Source organism: Portunus trituberculatus, chromosome 15, assembly GCF_017591435.1.
Source record: "Portunus trituberculatus isolate SZX2019 chromosome 15, ASM1759143v1, whole genome shotgun sequence".
Classification (NCBI taxonomy): domain Eukaryota; kingdom Metazoa; phylum Arthropoda; class Malacostraca; order Decapoda; family Portunidae; genus Portunus; species Portunus trituberculatus.
Window position 1 is genome coordinate 13,685,819 of NC_059269.1, and position 20,627 is coordinate 13,706,445.

A 20,627-nucleotide genomic window follows, 5' to 3' on the forward strand; every position below is an offset into this window, starting at 1 on the left:
AATGTATTGAAGAGATGGGGTGCCGCAAAATACAGTCCATGATGTTTCACATTTTATATCTCTAACTGAATCAAGACCAAGGGTTGAATAATAAATCTTTAATTTATATGAGGAATCCTCATGGACATACATACAAATGTATACAAATGTTTATTTCACTGATGCCTTAACATCAGAAAATTTCTAAGTACGAGGAAGAATAAAGGAAGCCAAAGTGTTCTAGAGTTTACTACGGCAATTAAGGAAGGAATTAAATATAAATATTTTTATTAAGAATATGAGTATAGTGTCTTATGAAGAAAGTTTTCTTTACAGTGAAATGGGAGACCACAATTTGTTACTTAAAAAAATAAATGTAATTTAGAATAAAGAAAGGACCCGTAAGCAGAGGCAAATATGCATGGCCTTCATCACTATTACCTTGTGTTACACAAAGGCAAATCAATCCCAAAGGACAATTTTCATTATATAATAATTTCCGATGAAGTAGTTATTCCTAAGATTTACAATGTGCCAGCATCAAATGAATGTAAGTTTTGAGTTAGAAAAGTACACAAGAGGTGAAGGGGATGCATTGCAAAGGAAATATATTGAAATAATTGAAGTAATAAGTAGATAAATAAATAAATAAAATACTTTGTCAAAGTAATGACATCTGGTTTGTGGTAGGACATCGTCAGTGGGTGTCAACCAATATGGAGTTCTTCCATGAACTAAAAATAGACATTCATTACTGAATCCACACTGACAAGGCCAATTCATATAATAAAGTAATTGTAAAAAAGCTGTATGGTAGAACTCCACAGCAATGACTGCAAATTTTGAGGTTTACCACTTCTTTGTTTAGGATATATTCCGGATGAATTACAGTGGCAAGATCAAACAAACTTACTGATGGATAAAGTAACCCTTTTCAATTTTAAACCACCCAGATCCATCGTTGCTGCTCTCGTGCTCTTGCCTGAGCATTTAGAGACACAGGAGGTTGTGCTGGGCCTGGAGCAGGCTCCTCAAGGGGTGCAGTCATATGAGACAGAGCTCCCTCGTGGGTGACATTGTTAGAACGACAGTTGTCACCACCAACTACCACAGTCTCCTGTGGGGTTGCTTGAGCTGTCCACCCTACTGTGTGTTCTGGAGGGAGAGAGTAACACATGCACCACATCCCAAGATCATTAAGTAAAGGTGTGTAATGTTTTAATGGACTAATTTCAAGTGTGTGTCGATATGTTTAGTTGTATTTACCTAGTCATAGTAAATAAATAGCAGACTTTGTGTCAAGTCTGTTATCCTGTCTTCATGTGTTTTTATCAAACTAACTCTTTGCACACTCCACCTTTTCATCCAACTCTGTCCAAGTCTTAACATCGTAATTTAGAAAGCTAAATATTTTGACACTGTTTAGGCATCTAGTCTTTTCAATTTGTATTCATGCTCCCTTGTTCTTCCTTAATTCACATTTTGAGGTACCTTTATTGCTTCAGATGTTAGTGATAATACTCTTTTTCTTCTTCAGTCTCTCCTTGTATGATAATTATATTAGACTTGATATCAAATGGTTGCTGGTCTTATGCATTGGCTTCAATGTTCTTACATTTGCTTAATCTATTTATTTTATTCATAATTACATTTTATCTTCTCATTGTTTGAAGATCAGATCAAACTAAGTAAATACAGCTGCAAATTCAGGTCAGACAATAATAATTTTCCTCAGTATTCATAATCCATAAACAGTTGAATACCACTCATACTGTCAATTGTTTCTGTCCCTCATGATAATAATTATAGTTTGTCCCTCATAATTATATTATAAATATATGATATATGATCTTGGGTGAGAAATTTCTATGTACTATAATGTGTTTTTTTACTTTCAGTATCCTTATCACCAATATTTATAGGTTTTCTTATTGGTTATTTTGTACTCTCGTATCTCAAGAATATGACATTTCTAATCATTAAACTTCATTTCTCAGGCTTAGAGTGTTTTACCTAAAACATTTCATGGTTTTTACATGAACCTGCCCTTGCCTCTTCCAGAGTAGCCATTCTGCCTGTTATCCCTGCTGCTAACAAGACTTCTTTTCAACCATAAGCTATCTAGTATGGAAGATGAAGTCAACCCAAAACTGGTTTCAAAGTATGACGGTAGTCATGCACAGTCTGTGGTATAATTGCTAGAAAAACTGGAGCTGGAATATAAGTTTAAAGGCATCAGTGGCAGAGTGGTGAGTGCGATTCTGTTGTGCATCACTGCTGACACCTTCGCCATATATCTGCAGCTGGCAGAATCTGACAGGAAGTCTACTAATAAGATGAAGAAGGCACTGGTGACTGCATTCACTGTTGATCAGTATGTGGTGTACGACCGGTTGTCAGCAGGAGGCTGCACATTGGAGTCATCAGATGTGTACCTGGCTCCTCAGCACTGGGCAAGATTGTTGGGCGTGATAAATGACAAGGTCCTCTCCTGTGCCTTTGTATCTAGGTTGCCTGAAGAAGTTCGCCACTTGCTGAGGGCTGGGTCTTGCACGGAGGCTCTTTATCTGGACCAGATATTGACTTGGGCAAGGGTAGTTATCAAGAATGATCCCACCTGTGTCATCAGAAACCAGCCCGGGTGCCATAGTGAGACACAGCCCTTGGATATAAACTCATCCTCGACATGGATGGCAAAAAAGCTCTCGGAGGAGTGGCAGCCAATGAGCAGGTGAAGTATGCTTCAGTACCGGGAGATATGTGATGTGTGCAGTTGCCAACACCATGCTGGAAGTTGAAGTGTGACTTTTGCACTATCGATGATACTCAGACTAACAATTGGACTGCAGCTTGGAGGCAAGCTGAGAACAAGGAGCAGAATGTCCAACAGAATTGAGTGGAGGCCTACTCTGTGCTGTGACTTATGAATACTTTGAGTAAGAGCTCAAGGAGTAAGTATGGATCAACTAAGGGCCTAATACCACTCATGGTAGTCAAACAACACAAGAGGAAAGTATGTCTCACGATAAACTTCTGGTAGCTGAAGAAATACATGGCAGCCTTCACAGCAAATGGTGACATGTGTGCAGACCGACTGCAAGAGTGGCAGAAATTCATCCATGACTGACCTTGCAAAGGCTTGCCTGGAGATCATTCACCCATCACTATGGTCTTATCAGACCATGTGCTTGAAGGGCAAGAAGTACTTTTAAAAACAACTGGGTTTTAACCTTAATGTGGCTCTATTAGTGGTGAAGGCTGTCCAGAAACATTGATGACATCTTTGGCTATGAATATGTGGCCTGCATGGGTGCAGGTCAATTGGTCCCTAAGCTATTGGTACTTGGGCCGTCTGGTCCACAAGGCAATTGATACTCAAGGCAGGTGGTCATCAAGACCAAGCTACTTGAGATCCAGGTTAATTGGTCCTCAAACCTACTGAGCCTCTCTATTCATTCTTGCTCAGTGAGTCCAGATACATATCCAAAGAAATATGTCCCACACACACACACACACTAGAATGGACAAGAGATTATTTGAAGGATAGGGAAATGAGAACTGTGATACATACTCATCTTGGGGTAAAGTAACTAGCAGAGTGCCACAAGGGTCAGTGTTAGCCCCCATTATGTTTCAGATTTATGTATACGACATTCACATTGGGGTAAACAGTTATATAGATTTATTTGCTGATGATGCAAAACTGCTAAGAGAGGACTGTCTGCTATTGCAGGAAGACATAAACAAGATCTATGAGTGGAGCAGGAGGAAGTGGCAACTGGAGTTTAATCCCAAGAAATGTCACATAATGGAACTAGGAAAGAGTAAGAGAAGACCGGTATGGAACTATTTGATGGGAGAGGAACAAATAATGAAGACTAGAGAGGAAAAAGATCTAGGAATGATCATACAGGAAAATCTGAGCCCCAAAAAACACTTAAGCAAGATATTTGGACTATCATATAAAATGTTGACTAATATAAGAGTGGCAAATATAAGAGTGGCATTTCAATACATGGATAAAGATATGATGAAAAAAAATCATCACAAGCATGATATGTCCAAAGCTGGAATATGCAGCGGTGGTGTGGTCTCCGAGCTCTCTAAAAAGGATGTAAGAAAATTGGAAAGGATACAAAAGATTGCTACAAAGATGGTGCGGAATTAAAGGACCTAACATAAGAAGGACTGAAGGAAATGGGACTGCTAACCTTATAAGATAGAAGAGAACGTGGGGACCTAATAACAATGTACAAGGTGTCAATGGCATTGAAAAGATAGACAAAGAAGATGGAAAGACAAGAGGACATGAAAAGATCAGGATGAGGCAGTGTGTGAAGGTATCAGAAAATACAGCTTTCCTCACAGAACGGTGGAAAAGTGGAATGCATTGGATAATGAAGTTGTTACAGCACATAATGTGCATAACTTTAAGGAAAAATTAGATGAATGGAGACATGGAGACAGGACACTATGAGACCTGCTCGAGCCCTCTACAGTACAACTAAGTAAATACACGCACGCACACACACACACACATGACATGATTCTGTGCCTTAATTAAGGACAATTAGTTTGAGTGTCTTAATTAAGGATGATTTATTTATGTATGAGAGAGAGAGAGAGAGAGAGGGAGAGAGGGAGGACAGCTGTGAATTCATGTATCCGCATGAAAAATAGCATAGGCAAGTGTCCCCTGGTTTAGATGCAGCAGTGAAAGTTGGTGTATTAAGGGAGAACACTTTAGTAAATTTGTCACCTGTCATGCCCCCATCTCTCTCTCACTCTCCTCCCTCTCTACCTCTCACTCTTTTTCTCCACCCCTCTCTCTCTCTCTCTCTTTTTTTTTTTCTCTCCCTCCCTTTCACCCTCTCTCTCTCTCTCTCTCTCTCTCTCTCTCTCTCTCTCTCTCTCTCTCTCTCTCTCTCTCTCTCTCTCTCTCTCTCTCTCTCTCTCTCTCCCTTTCACCCTTTTTCTCTCCCTCCCTCTCACTCTCTCCAACCCTCTCTCTCTCTCTCTCTCTCTCTCTCTCTCTCTCTCTCTCTCTCTCTCTCTCTCTCTCTCTCTCTCTCTCTCTCTCTCTCTCTCTCTGCCTATATTCTCCTATTCTGTGTCCGGAACATCATAAATTGTGTGGTGGCAATCATAGAAGTGTTTAGTGAAAAGAGGTATCATGAAGACACCAACTTTGTAGTTCTAACCCCTGCCAATCATTATAATCTCAATAGCCTGTAGCCTGATGAACCTCAGCCTTCTCCATCAAGCAGATGCATGGTGAGGAAAGTGGACAAATAGAGTAGGTCTTTATCAGAAACTTGGTCTCTTCACTCACTGTACTATGGAGGAGTGTATGTGTGTGTGGAGGAAGGGGGTTATTTGTACATATTTCTTTGGGTATGTATACTTACTCTCTGAGCAAGAATAAATAGAGGCTCAGTAGGTTTGAGGACCATTTGAACTGGGTCTCAACTGTCTTGAAGACCACCTGTTTTGAATATCAATTGACCAGAGTAGCAATCAATTTGGGATCAATTGACTGTAAATCACATGTAGTAGTCATTCCAAGAAAAATAAGAATAATATCTCCTCAGATTCTCAAAACACCAGAGGCACCTCCACTTGGGATGAATCCTGAGGAGATTGAAGTGATAAGACAAGACAGATATGAGATGATCAGATTACCTCAACAGAGAAAATAAGGTGAAAGTATATGTAAAATTAATAGAGGTTAGGAGAAGATAAAGAAACACAAGCAGGGTTATGCAAGAGTTCCTCTAAGTCGAGAAGAATAGGAAAATTAAGGGCTAATTCACCAGGATGGTCAGGGATAAGCTGTCCAGACCATTATACCTTCAACTCGCATTATATAAATGCCCATAGACTTTCCTTTTACTAGATCCTATATTTTTTCTTACGATGTGCAATGCAAAAACATCTTGCCAGGTTTGTACTTACAACAATCACAAGTGATTCGGACACAACTCCAGGTTGTAATTTAAAGAGAAGTCACTAGAATAATGTGGAAGATGCTATTTACATTAGTGTAAATTTATACTGAATATAGTTGAAGCGGTTTTTATAATATAGTTAGAGTAACCAATACAGGTAATCCCTGACATACAATTACATTATGTTCCTGAAAATGATACTGCAGAGCAAATGATTGTGTAACACACTTAGATTGGATAGGAAAAACAGGAATGTGTTCCAAAACATGTATATGTGCATGCACGAACGCACACATACATGTGCATTGAAAAGATATCTCTTATGCCTGGGAAAGTTAAGGCAGACACTGCCTCCTGGTTGCTAAGTTAGTGGTGTAAATGTTAATTTTGCATCTTAAATCGCTTGAGCAACTCAAATGACACAACGATGTAAGAACTATAAGCAATATTTTAGCCAGTATACAAACATCGTGGCTTCAAGTTACTCATTCAAAGGACAAAAAATGCCTACCAGTTCACTTAAGATACATATAAAAAAATATTGAAAATCCTGAAAGAATCCAATATCCAGCTTATTTTATTTGGGTCTGACTTAAGTAGCATTTACTGTATATACATACTAACACACTCAAACAAATACAATTATACGTGTGTGCAAAGCAAATAAGTGCACACACCAGCGATTGTAAAAATTAAGCACAATCACATAGTAGGCAAAGGGTAATAAGGAAGAAAGATCATATAAGTGAAATATTGTATAATGGTGAATTGTATAGTGGGGATTACCTGTACAAGTAAAAGAGCCAAACCCTAGAGAAAAGTAGGTGATTGTGGAGATGTTTAAACAAAATGAATAACATCTTACCATCAGTTTTCATCCTCTTCATTTCTGGAACATATACATCTTCTCTTGATCTCTTGCAACCAGCAATAGGAATATAATTTTTGGATACTCCATCATTCAAAGTGATATCTTGTTCCATTGGAGGAAGAGTCTTATGCACAAAGCTTGTCTGGTTAACAGGACTTACACTAACAAAACCTATCTTGGCTCTATGACCATTAGCTACTTCTCTGGATCCATTTTGTTTGCTGCCATTTGTGTATGTAGACATGGCTTTAGGAATATTTCCATTACAAAATCCATTCTGGGAAGAGGATTTCATGTAATTGTTCAAGACAGGTTCCATGGTGTTGTCTTTTCCATTCTGAGAATCAACTGGATTTGCATCGGTTTCCATTTCACAGTCTTCAGATTCTTGATTATGAGACTTAGAAGCAATATTTCCATGGCCATTCATACTTTCATTTGCAGGATTGTTTGTTGGCTGAAAGCCATAATAACCATTGGAAGAAGTGAAGGTAGAATTGCTACCAGTGACAGAACTATTTGTACTCATGTGATTAGATGCAGATATGAAGCCATTATTGGGGGTATCTGCCTTATGAGTTCCATTGAGCTGTCCCATTTCAGTGCTGTGTGGGAAGACTCCTCCATTAAGGCCATGGCTTGGCACACTACAACTGATGAAACCATTGTGCTCACCATTAGCTGTGAAAGAAAATGCCTTTAAATAATCCATTTTTTTTTTTTTTTCACCCATATTAGTTTAGTGATTTTATTGTAAGCCACACCACCTTTCTAAACTTCCCTCCATGTCCACCTTTCCTTGGAAATATAAAAAGGAAAACTACTTCATTAAGTCTGGAGATGTACTAGACAATAATCAGTAATAATACACAGTGAACAATGTATACTCAAGCCATACCTTGTTTTCCTTCAGCCTGCAGTAAGTAGTTTGCCAAGTCACTGTAGCCACATGCATTTGCAAGTTGGGCTGCTGTCTGACCATTGTTGTTCAAAATTCTGCAAAATAATAATAGTCAATTATCTGCAGAAAGACACCTTAATACTACAGACTTAAAGGGGGAAAACATCAGTTAGATGAAATTAATTGTCTGTAGGTACCAATACTAAGGTTAGTTTAGGTTAAGAGTGGCCATAATATATATATATATATATATATATATATATATATATATATATATATATATATATATATATATATTTTTTTTTTTTACATTGAGGTCTATGGTGCCTGTAGGCTCACTTAAAGAGTTTGTAGGAAGCATTGTTCTGCTTCTGCCCATTAATGGCACAAGCAATTTTATTTATAGTGGTACCCATATTAGGGCCCATATCACCACCCAAACTTATCTTGGGTGTAACCACCTATAACCTGGGTATCATGGTGACATATAGGTAACTTTAAACCACTCGGCAAATGGCAAAGTGTTAAGGCCGTACGTGGTGGGATTTGAACCTGCCCGTCTACCCAATCCCACACTCACCACCTTATCCACTACATCACCGCCTCCACCAGTCCTGACCATATGCTTTCTGTGTGCCAAATCCATTGGATCCACAGCTCATCCCATCTGTTTACCTCTGCTGGGTCTGCCATGTTGTGAAGTCATAAGGCTGCAAATTTGAATCCTCCAAAGTAACACTAACATCAACAATTACCTTATGAAAGACAGAGGAATAAATACAGACTTCCATCATACCATTTTCATACATTCTTTCTCTCTATACCAATTCATGGTATGCTTTTGTTCCATCTTAGTCTCCTATTCCATCTGTCTCATGTTTCACTACTATGTATCTCAATCTTCCACTTTCTTACATACCTTCTAATACATCTCCATTTATAATAATCATCCAAATATAAGATGATGTCAGTAGCTAAGAAACATAGTTATATCTAGTCAGTTGTTATTCCTTTCTTACCTGATGGATGTGAAATATGGATGACCCTTGATTGACTGATTATATTGGTCAATGTAATTATTTTTCAACTCATGTACTTTCACCATTCTTTCCATTTTATTACAACAGCAACACATACATAAACACTTCTTTCCCTTTTAAATATGCCTTACAAAGAAAAATACTTGATTTTAGAAGTTTCATAAACTTCACTGTACTAAAAAAGCTCATGGGTATTGATGAAAAAAGAAACAAATAATTGTTGTAGTACTTTAAAATCAAGAAATAGTGATTGGTCATTCCAGATTCTTTTGAATCTAAATCTTCATGATAATCAAATTGCCTAATAAGGACCTCATGGGCTGTTGCCGTTTGGATTTCCTCTGAAGCAACCTCTCCTGAATTTTGACGTTAACTTTTAACTGTAAAGATCTTAGCTTATAACTGTAAATCATCAATAAAATCAAGATTCAAGAGAGAGAGTAAGATGACCAGTTGCCATATCTTTTAAACTGTAACTTGATGAAAATTGTACTTACCCTATCAGAACCTTACTGCCCAACAAGACAGTGACACACTCCATAGACCCCGTCCGAGCTGCCTTGTGAAGCGATGTCTCTCCAAGATAGTCCTGTAAATGGAACAACCTGATGAATGCTTTCAGAATCGAAGAACTCACAAAGTTTCCAGAACATGACCTGTTAAGAATACACTCGAATCTCTTACACCCAATGCATGGTTTCAAATTTGTTGAGTATAGTAAACCCTTGAGAAATTAGTATTTCATTAACTGCAGTACTGCATATTTTAGGAGAGCTATGACATCAAAGTCTGAGTAATTGTAAGGAATGACAATTACAGTTTAATACAAAATTTTCCAAGAAAATGACATGTTCTATCATAAACTAATGTGCTTTTACATGCTTGCTTACAATTGTGATTGCTTCTTTATTTGCCCCCTTTTCATTTTCCAACTTTAGTAAGTAAAGATTTTATTATTGTTAATTCTACACCTGTGGTAGTGTGTGGCATTCCTCTTAATCATGATTGTTGTCTTCTTTGGATGTGTAATAGGTCTCAATCTTGTTTTACGGGGCTCATCAAAGTGCACTGTGATCTGCAAATACTAAGTACTAAATGCAGCACTCCATAGCAAAAACAAATGAGCACCAATTACAAAAAATCAAGAAAAGCAGAGCCAAGGTCTCCTCATCTAATTTAGTTTGTACCTCCAAATTTGTTATTACAGCATCATTATGCTATGTAAAATAAATCAAAGGGATTATTGATTACTTGAGTCCAGTAGAATATTTGGTGAAATACAATAATCAATCTATATCCTCCTCCTCCTCAGTCTAGCTCAAGTAAGGACACAGTCACAGGTACAGCTTCCACCTCAAGAGTTACTTCTCCCGTTAATTAACAATCATCTATATCAATTTGCTTACAATTAAGGCACATTGAGTAAAACCTTGCTACTAATAAAATTAAACCAGGCTACAAGCTGCTTTATCTTTTACTTATATGACCTGAGTAAACTCTGAACTTAACTGACTAACAAGGGGGCAAGGTGTCTACTAATATTTAGTGTTTGTTCTTTTCAATGTAACTTAAAGGATCAGTATTGTTCAAAGAAAATTAATTAAAAAAATGTACTGAAATGAAAAGTTTCTTCCTTATCTTTCTGCATTTCCCGTAAAAACTACTCATTCACACTTAATTTTTCTACAGTAATGACATGAATGCGAGTGTTTGAGCATTTCTTCCACTGCAATTACTTTATTATTTTCTTGTAACAATGTTAATGAACATGCTCATAACTAGTGAGAGCAACACTGCTTGGTGTGTATAAATCCTTCCTTTATTCTACCTTTCTCTCTTTTTTTCTTATTTCTCCTTTCTCTTCTTCATATCTTGTACCTTTCTTCTCATCTTTTTGTGTATTCTATCTTTGATACACATCTTATCTTTCATTTTGTCTTATTTCCTTGTTTAGATGCAGTTGCCATTCACTGCTGGAGCAATTTAATTTCTTCAGGGATAAAAAAACTTCTTCGACATCCTGATTTCCACTGACAAGGACTGTGTCAATGTTCTTATACATTGATAACAATGAATGTAATTTCAGTCTTCTATTAGATTTTGCACGTCACTTCTTCATTTGTAGGTGGCTGGTTTTCTCTCTCTCGAGTTGTCTAACCCCATCTTTGCCATCTTTAAACATTTCATCATCTACATACAACTATTCTAGATGAAGTAGATTCTCAAAAATCTTGCTGTTATTCTCCAATGGATGTTCCCTGTTCCTGCTCCAACTCTTGAGACATTTTACTGCACAAGATTGATCTTATTGTATACTATTATTATTTGGATCAATTGAAAGAGAACTGCAGCATTAAGTCAATTAAAATGCTATGTCAAAATGGTCAGATATACCCTACACACCAACTTGTCAAGGGTTTACTTGTATTTCTATCATTCCCAAAGAAAGATTTTCAGTCATTAGTTACATGCATTTAGCAAGGATGCATTCTTACAACTTAATGATCCCCCCAACCATTCTTCTAGTACCAATGATCTCCCCAACCATTCTTCTAGTGCCCTTTCACATCTGACATTATGTTATTAATATACTTGTGTATATGAAAAAAAAACACGTAACCTCTTGTGATCTGAACATCAAAGTCGAAGCCGGTGGTAGGTCTGGTCTAGACGTGGTGACGAGAGTGGTGATGCATCATCTGAGTCCAAATCCACATCACTAGTTTCTGTTGTTAAAGCCTTCCTCCAGCACTTCACTGCTTCAGCAGAGGGGGGTGGAGATGCACTACAATGTCACTAAGATAGCACTCCTCTACAGTCAGCAGTGGTACACTTCCAACAAATAATGTGAGACTAGATAAAGAACTCCATGTCAAGGAACAGTGGTACTGGAGTATTACAGAAACCACATACTAGCATCTACTCTCTAGTAACTCATGTTCTGAGTATGCACTCATTATTATAAACACTCAATGATTACTAATCTTACTGTACAAAACTAACTGATGCCAAGATGGCTGTTGAAATATCATCAGCCAGGATGATGATCACAGTAATACTCCATAACCTGAATACCTCACAGAAGCCTGGCTGCCCTCTGTAAATTCATGCAATTAGCTTTGACAGCCATTAACTCAATTAGTAATTTACAACAGAACCCAAAGTAAGTTATGCTGCTAAAATTAATTCTATTGAACCAGCATCTTAATAACTTAATCTCTTGGCTCTCCACCATGCTGATACTCAACTGATCACATGAAGTAGAGATAGGGCTTTCAAATAAAGCTAGTTGAAATTAATTAAGCTTAAAGTAAGGACGACCTCTCAAAGTCTAGATGGCAGACTAAAGTTTGACAATTAGTCACTTCACAGTAAAATCATACTGCATAAAGGAAAAATCACCAGAAATTACCCACCACTTTTGTCCTTCACAACTCGTCTCCTATTGTTCATAAAGTATCTCTGCTACATTTTATGTTGTTTGATGTCAGATTAAGAATAGCCTCCAAGAAGACTGCAGACATATGCAACTCAAGTACCTTTTATCTAGAAAAACTAAATTACATGAACATAATAAGTATACTTATTTTCCTCTGGTTTATTACCATGCTGTATTTAGTGCTTTATCCGGACATCCTTCTCATTACAACAACTATCTACCCATCGGCTCGCTCACCGTCTGCTACCTCCAAGTGACAAACTGTGCAACATCACTACACCATACCAGAATTAACATATACTGGGGAACTCCAACCTCAACCATGTCTGCTTCACTGAGTTCCTCGGCATTTCTGTTATCTCACTCACTTTGGATGTGCACACCAAAAACGCAGTTTCTACCTCGCATACACTCCTTATATAGCAATGGCTCAAGTCCTTCGGTGTTCCTGTCCTTGAGCTAACCACCATTTTCAAGATGTTCATCTTGTCAAAATTAACCTATGCTTCCCCTGCCTGGTTTCCCTATCTTGCTGCCAGCCAGCTCTGCTGCCTCAACAGGACCCAGAAAATAGCCATCAAGATTATTCTTTGTATCACCTACTATGCTGCCCTTGCCACTCTGCATTCACCACCCTTGCTGACCACTATGCTGCAAGTCTCGGGCAGTTTGTTTCAAGCTGCTTAACAACCCTTGCCACTGTGACCTGTTCCCACTTAACACACTGCTGCTGCCCTGAAGACCCCTATGCACCTCTTAACAACTTTGTCCCAATTAAACCTGGTACCCACCGTTGTAAGTACAGCACCATCCCCACTCCAGTCATATTGATTAACAAGCACTAACCTCATTCAGTCTTGGTTATCATTCTAGTCAATTTTATCTGTTTTCTTTTTACAATGTTTGATCAATCCATTATTAAATTCCGTCCTTTTACTTTCCATCTTAATAACATACCTCTCGTCTGTGGTATGTATTTTTTATTTTATTTTATTTTTATTTATACCATACTTTCTACCACTAATGTATACTTTCAACCATTAGCTCCCTATATCATGTTATAAGTTCCCATCAATAAAATGTTAATTATTATTATTAACTTAGTAGTAGTAGTATATACAGTGGAATCCCGCTATTTGTATATAATCTGTTTTGGGAGGCTGTACTTAGAGTGATTTGTATGAGTGGCGAATAATTTTCAATATTAATAATGTAACTTGGATTACAGCTGAAACTCACAAATCTGGCAATGAACATTCCGCAAATATCAGTTTTCTGGCAAAACTTTACCGCATTGGTGTGCCATTGTTTTTTTGGAGGCACCACTTATGTTCTGGTACTACAAAATAATCTGTTTGGTCCTGGTTGCAACAACTGCAGGTATTTCTTTTCATTTAATGATTCATTTGCTACTGTACAGCCCCATTATGGATTCAGAAAAAAAATTTAAAAAAGGCTGTAAAAGGCAAACATCATGCACTGTCAATTGCAGACTTCTCTAGATTAATCTATCTTTCGTCTCCCATTACTCAGATTTTACCATGCTTATTGAACCATCAAAACTTTTACTTTTAAGTTGAGATCACTGTCTGAAATTCACTTTGGGAACCTTTCTCCTCCACCACATATTTTAGTGAAGTAGTTGGCAAATTCAAACATACTTGCAAGAGTGTATGTATTGTGCCAATAAAGAATGATAAAAAAAAAAAAAAAAAAAAAAAATCAACCACTAATGGAATAATTTCAATTGTGCACTGAAATGAAAATAAGTACTGAAACAATAATATAAAATAATAATGAAAACAATATACTATGAATGAATGCATCACAAAGCTGCAGTACTCACATAAGTTCAGAATCAAATATAAAGTGAAATGGTGTTAGCAATGAAACGTTGAATCTACAAAGGTTTTAGAGTAAAGATGAATCATGAATTTATGGTGGTTACCTGTGTGTTGACATTTAGTCCTGTCTGGAGCAGCCACATAAGACAATGAGGATGGCCGGCAAATGCTGCAATGTGTGCTGGTGTCTGGGTGAATCTTGATGTTGTCATTCCTGCGTGCATACTTCCACTGCTCTCCACCAGCACCTTCAGGCACTCCAGCTGAAAATACACCATAAAAGTCACATGTCATATTGGTTATAATTAAACCACACACTTTCATACGAATTATGAAAGTTTCCAGATTCATACTCGGGACACTTCACTGTACTCCGAATAACACCGTGTGATTTCAAACATTTAATGCTACTGTACCATCAAAATAAGTCAATAAACACCCTTCACAACCGGACATGACGAGATAATGATCGAGATCTACATCATGGCGGACAGTATCATACAGAAAACAGGCCATTAGATTGGCTGATATTTTCTCTGAAGTTGCATTGACTGTGACTGAAGAACTTAACGCGCACGCGTACTTCCAGCCAAGGTTCAAGAATAGTGCAATCTATTTTGGGGCGCACGAACGCCCCTTCCTCCCCCCCACCCCCTAAAAAAAAAAAAAAAAAAAAAAATGTATATATATATATATATATATATATATATATATAAAAAAAAAAAAATCGAGTTTTCTACACTAATACCGCTGGGGTATCTATCACGTCAACTTACTGCTGGCTGAGTCATATACGTATACAGATTGTGAGTCAAAAGAAAAGGCAAGGGGGGGAGGGGGGCCAGGTTATAAATTTTCGCCTGTGAGTCTCACTCTCAGCCTCTCAGGTGGGTTCGGCGGTGGGTTTGAGTTTGAGTTTGAGGAGGAGGGCGTCCGATGGAGGGTTCGCCCAGGGCGTAAAAGTAGCCGGGACCACCTCTGTATATGCAACGAAAACCCCGAGAGATGGTTAGTCAGAATCTAACAAGGTGAACAAAAATCTCATTCATATCGTTCTAGAGGCTATTAGTTTACGTTTTAAAATCCAAAGATGGGGTTTAGGGAAATTTTGGTGAAGTGCCCGTGTCTAGCGATGCTTATCTATTCGCATTTATAGGATATTCAGTGGTGAATAGGCTATATCTATCCGTATAATCTGCATTGTATCCTCCTTTCTATTCTAAATACGCAGTTTACCTCTTAGGCTACATAGTTACTAGTGAACACAACAACGCGAGCTCAAGGAAGCGTGCCATATAAGCATGTAGCCTAGTGTTAGCGAGACTTGACAACAAAGAAAACAGAAGAGCATTTCAAATCTTCCTTGCTCTGGTATTCACACACTATACCGTGAGCAACGCACGATCAACCTCATGAAGTGAAGCTAACATTACTGTTCTTGACTTTCCACGATTCTATGTAGATGGCGATTTGAGGAGTCTTTCATGCAAGACGGGATACGCTACCGTCATCACGACTTAAGTAGTGCCAAATACTGATATACCAATATGAAGTTGAAACATCCCAAGCTAAGTCACACTACCTACGAAACCCAACATACGCTTCACACTCATTTCTAAAGTTCTATACCATCTCCTCTTACACACACACACACACACACACACAAAGGGAGACTCCGGTAATTTCTTACAACTTAACGCAAACATACACGACCATGAGATAAAAGAAAGAAATATACGTGTCCATTCTGGCATAGTCTCTGTATTGTAAGTTGGCATTCTTTCTACCTAGCAACAGTACCGGATACAACCTTGGCAGTGAAGGCTGTACGTGCACGCGTACACACTGCCTCTCTCATCATCAGTGGCGGCTCGTGACTGTTACTGATGGGGGGGGCTGTCTCACATTCAGACAAAATCTTAAATGCTTTTATTGTTATTGTTTAACATACCACTGATTGATAGATTATAAAGATAGATAGATAATTATTTAATTCTTTAGGTCTTATCCTAACAGTAAATGCTTGACTTCCTTAGTGCTGGCTTAGGCTATTTGAAATGGAAGTCCATTCTCCTGTTCCTGTTTTGTGCAAACAGATCAATAACTTTTTCATTTAAACCTGGCATATTATTCATAGAAATCTCCATTGAAATCATGGCAAGTGCATTTAGCCTCTCCTGCTTCATAGTGCTCCTTAAGAAAGTTTTGACCCTCTTCAGGGTTGAAAAACAACGTTCGGGCTCTGCTGTAGTCATTGGAATTGTCAAAAAATTTTTTACAAGTTTTGTCAATTCACAGAGTACATTACCTAAGTTATTTTCATTCACAATCTTTAATAGTTCACTCAATTTGGAAAACTCATGCAAATCACTTATGTCAAAGAATGCTCTAAGTTCAGTCAAAAGTCTTTCTTTGGCAATCATGGGGTAAGCTTCAGTGGCTACTTCAACTTCTTCTAAAGTCACATTTTGCTTGAAGTTAGTGAAACAGTCTTTGTTGAACAATTTAGCAGCTACTAATTGTTTAGTGAAAGAAAATCCATCAGCTTTATCAGCACACACAGTCACACACTTCTTACTTCTTTTGCTTTAGCTATGAGTGTTTTTGTGGGATTTTCACAGTATTTGGAATTTATTTCAGAAATGGCCCTTTTGAAGTTTGTAATAAACTCATGTACTTTAGTCACATCAATGTCTCTACACTGCATTTGGTGAAAAATCACTTCTACATGAGGCATTATCTGATGGAAAAGCTCCAACCAAAACATAAAACTTTCATCATTCTGGGTGTTCAAAATACCTGTTGCTTCTCGTATGGTTAAAGTAGCATTTGATGTACTCTGTATTTCCTCCATGCATTTTTTTAAGGGTTCAAAATGTTTATAAACCTTGTTGACAGTGCGACTAGGAAAGTTCCACCTTGTAGAAGATGGGCGTGGAATGCGGCTAGTCATGTGCTTTTTAAGAACATTTAAATGTAGAGGTGACCTTGAAAAAAAAAAATGCTGCTATGCCCGAAAGGTTAGAGAAAAATATTCGTGAACCCCGTGTAACGTAACCTAACTTAACCGGGGGGCCTGCGCCCCCCGGACCCCCCCTACAACACTAACCTAACCCTAACATAAACCTAACCTACCGTATCCTTGCTTTGGGGCAGCTTCCCTCCCCCCACACCGGTTCTCTTATAGCTCCACACAATATGCCCTACCTCTACCAATACCCCTCCTCACAATACCTTAACGAAAGGATGAAGGTCCTGGCTGGTCCTCTTCTCGATTGTACACTGACTTGCATCGCAGGAGCGATGATTTCCCAGCATTCGAATTCGCAATCTTTCCGCTGTACTTGACAGCAAACTCCAGCAAGCCGAGATCACAGTCTTCACAGCGTGTCATAGCGGGTGCAGGGTAAGGACTGGGCACCTGTACACGTTACCCTCATCCTTCATCGCGGATTGATACCTGCGCTGATATCTGCGCTCACGAACCAATGAAAAGCGTTCATGTTTGAAAATTAATAGAAGTACATGAATGAAAGTGTGAATTGAGGAAAAAGACGAAGATAAGTTATCATCAAAGAGAAAGGTGGTGCATTATTTACATTTTTGTCTCATAACGCATACGTTGATGACATGTTGTCAATTCACATGTACTAGGAACTTGTTCTTGTCAAGGCAGAGGTACGTGACTGAGGTGTTGCGAGGCTCGGTTTCACCTGCGTACCACAGTGAACGGATCTGTTAGGGACTTAGATTCTCGCGGAGATGGGTGATTTTCAAGAAAACAGTGTGACCTACGTAAGGTCGACCGCCTTCCGAAATATTTATACATCACAAGTATACTATTATAACTTATTCATAATGACTACTTTGAAGAGATTGGTAAGGGGGACCTCTTCTGCACATTAACCGAAGACTGCATTACTTTCTAAATGGGCCCGCAAGTCTGGATCTAATTGTGATGCATGGTTTATAAGTCCTCTAAATACACCTGGATTAGCAGAGTCATCAGTTTCATCATGTCCACGCAAAGGTAGCTCACAGTGTCCACAAAATTTTATGCAGTCTATAATCTTGGACAAAATTTCACGATTCTTGGTAACATTCTTATTATGTGCATTCACTGAAAGTCTGTATGCCTCACTAAGTCTTTCTTTAATATTTACACTCCCAAGAACAGATAGAGAAATTACATTATCAATATCCTTCCTAGAATTCTCATGTTTCTCTGTTTTTCTTTCAAGTTCTTTATGCATGCAAAACCATCTTTGGACCATACTGAATCGCCTCCAAACAACAGACATGGAAAGCAAAATAGTGCATTCTTAACTTCACATCCACAGAGCTATGTTTTCCTTTGGTACCAATCACAATTAAAACTGCGAATATACTTCTTGATGTGGCTTACTCCTTCTTGCACAATTTTAATGTCTGGTAATGGGCGACCTGCTTGTTTAATTGCTACCTTCTCTTGAAGTGTTAACTGTGAAAAATTGAGTTCTTTCAATGCAGAAACCGTCTTTGCTTCTTGTGCCATTTTGCAAAATACTGCTAGGCCTACCTGGGAAAAGAAAAAAAAAACTATTTTATACGATGTTTATGTAATTTTACACCATCTATGATAATTAAGATTGAGCACAAGCCATCACTGATCAATAATATTTTAAAATCATTCCTGACAAATTGAAAAACACGATCGAAAATAAGACCGACGCAAGAACACTCACCTAGCCACAACAACAGCCGAGACAAGACTGCGCTGGACGCAGTCCGTCCACACTCACCATTCAGCCCGGGAAGCCTCCCCTCCATTTCTCCCCGCTTTCGTATCATTAAATGGTAAATCATTTCCGTACTTCCTCATTGTTTTGCAATATTTTTCTTAATATAAGCATATGAGAATTGGTGTTTTCATGTGAATGATAGTCAACATAAATAAATTAACATTATTTTCGTGAATCCTAGAAATCCACTGGGGGGGCTGCAGTCTCGCAGTCCCTATTAACTTATTTCCTCTCCCACGTGAACACCTGGGTGACGCCTGGCTGGAGTCCCGCTATTACCTACGTAGTTTCAGCTCAATTCATCCATGGTAATCTTTGTCTCGTGTACTGTTAAAGAAAACATGGTTGTAGACGAGACTCCAGCTGCCACGGCACACCATTTCACTGCTTCGTCACAAACACTACCTGACATATCCTGCGGAGTCATTAAGAGAACAGTATAATGTTAATTCATCTTTATATTTTACTAGTTTCGTTAATAAGATATGCGTAGTTTCCACAGCGTGGTAAAAACTTCAAGTGCCAGTGTTCCTTTCTGACGCTAAATTATGTGATTACCTTCTGCCGTAACTACATACTGAATAACAAGGAATGAGACCAGAAAGTAACCTACCATCCTTTCCTTCTCTATTCAGTAAATTCTCCACGCATGACATTCATCTGATCTCATCCCTAGAAGCATTTTGTAAAGAGAGAGAGAGAGAGAGAGAGAGAGAGAGAGAGAGAGAGAGAGAGAGAGAGAGAGAGAGAGAGAGAGAGAGAGAGAGAATCAAAACTCGAATCATAACCACACCTCAATCTGCTGATCTCGTTTATAGGAATCTGATATTCAGTATATGAATGTGTAACGATAGTTAATCAAAACCATATATCATTCATGCTTTACATGATTTGGAAGACTAGCATCGTATTTCATAAAGACATGACCGCATTTTGAGAGCCTAGGCAAATTCAAAGCTTCTCCACTGCAAGTTTACAATCTACAGTTAAATTCGACTCGTGACTAGACTTTCTCCACATCCCAACTCTCAACATAGTTTTGCCTTGACTTCAGCTACCTGTTAAAATCACCCGTGGCAGCTGCTGTCCTTTAGAGTGGTCAGACGACACATTTCAAAATAGATTAAACAGACCCACTACACCAGTACTTCATTTCATAATTTTTACAAGCTTTAAGATTACTATTCCCGTCCATGAAGAGGATCTTCAAGACTTATGCCATTCCGTATCCCAAGTCTCTCTCTCTCTCTCTCTCTCTCTCTCTCTCTCTCTCTCTTGTGGCTATAAAAGTTAATCAGCAAAAAGCATCTCATCCTACATTTTCTGAGGTTTATTTGTTATTAGCTTTATATGATTTCGACGGGAATTAACGTGGATAGGCACGAGTCAGCCACAATAGTTCAGCAGTCATTTATTACCTTTGTCCTTCGTCAGGTTGCTTTATACGTGCGTGCCTGCACATTTTGACGTTATTAGCAACATATGATCTTTATTTGGTTATTTTACTTGGTTAAAACACTCGGCTCACAACAGAGAAGGACCGAGTTTGAATCACACACACACACACACACACACACACGTATAGTGGTTAGCACGCTCGACTCACAATCAAGTCCCGGTAAGCGACGAGGCAAATGGGCAAGCCTCTTAAAATGTGTGGCCCCTGTTCACCTAGCAGTAAATAGGTACGAGATGTAACTCGAGGGGTTGTGGCCTCGCTTTCCCGGTGTGTGGAGTGTGCTGTGGTTTCAGTCCTACCCGAAGATCGGTCTATGAGCTCTGAGCTCGCTCCGTAAAGGGGAAGGCTGGCTGGGGGACCAGCAG

The 20,627-nt window shown here is 38.5% G+C and overlaps 2 protein-coding genes across 11 annotated transcripts in view; one reads left to right on the top strand and one right to left on the bottom strand.

The window, feature by feature from the left end:
• Positions 1–20,627, top strand: part of LOC123503982 — a 61,433-nt gene that overhangs the window by 20,580 nt on the left and 20,226 nt on the right. Inside the window, exons 3-4 of one of the 5 annotated variants that reach the window (XR_006674666.1) lie at positions 933–1,185; positions 5,571–5,858. The exons of 1 other annotated variant lie outside the window; for it this stretch is intronic. Coding sequence is in view for 1 of the 4 variants with exons in the window: in XM_045254165.1 (XP_045110100.1) it covers positions 2,316–2,714 (399 nt within the window). In the remaining 3 variants the exon portion in view is untranslated. Of the gene's footprint in view, positions 1–932; positions 1,977–2,040; positions 3,596–5,570; positions 5,859–20,627 lie in introns of those variants that run through there. 3 more of the 5 variants (XR_006674665.1, XM_045254165.1, XR_006674667.1) reach the window with 3 other exon arrangements.
• LOC123503974 (ankyrin repeat domain-containing protein 10-like) overlaps positions 1–20,627 on the bottom strand; it is a 35,885-nt gene that overhangs the window by 13,342 nt on the left and 1,916 nt on the right. For 3 of the 6 annotated variants that reach the window (XR_006674662.1, XM_045254149.1, XM_045254145.1), the window contains exons 2-5: positions 14,127–14,285; positions 9,237–9,328; positions 7,697–7,794; positions 6,793–7,479 (exon numbers count right to left, since the gene is read on the bottom strand). Coding sequence is in view for 5 of the 6 variants with exons in the window: in XM_045254149.1 (XP_045110084.1) it covers positions 6,793–7,479; positions 7,697–7,794; positions 9,237–9,328; positions 14,127–14,285 (1,036 nt within the window). In the remaining variant the exon portion in view is untranslated. Of the gene's footprint in view, positions 1–83; positions 1,135–6,792; positions 7,480–7,696; positions 7,795–9,236; positions 9,329–14,126; positions 14,286–17,256; positions 18,585–20,627 lie in introns of those variants that run through there. The other 3 variants (XM_045254146.1, XM_045254148.1, XM_045254147.1) reach the window with 3 other exon arrangements.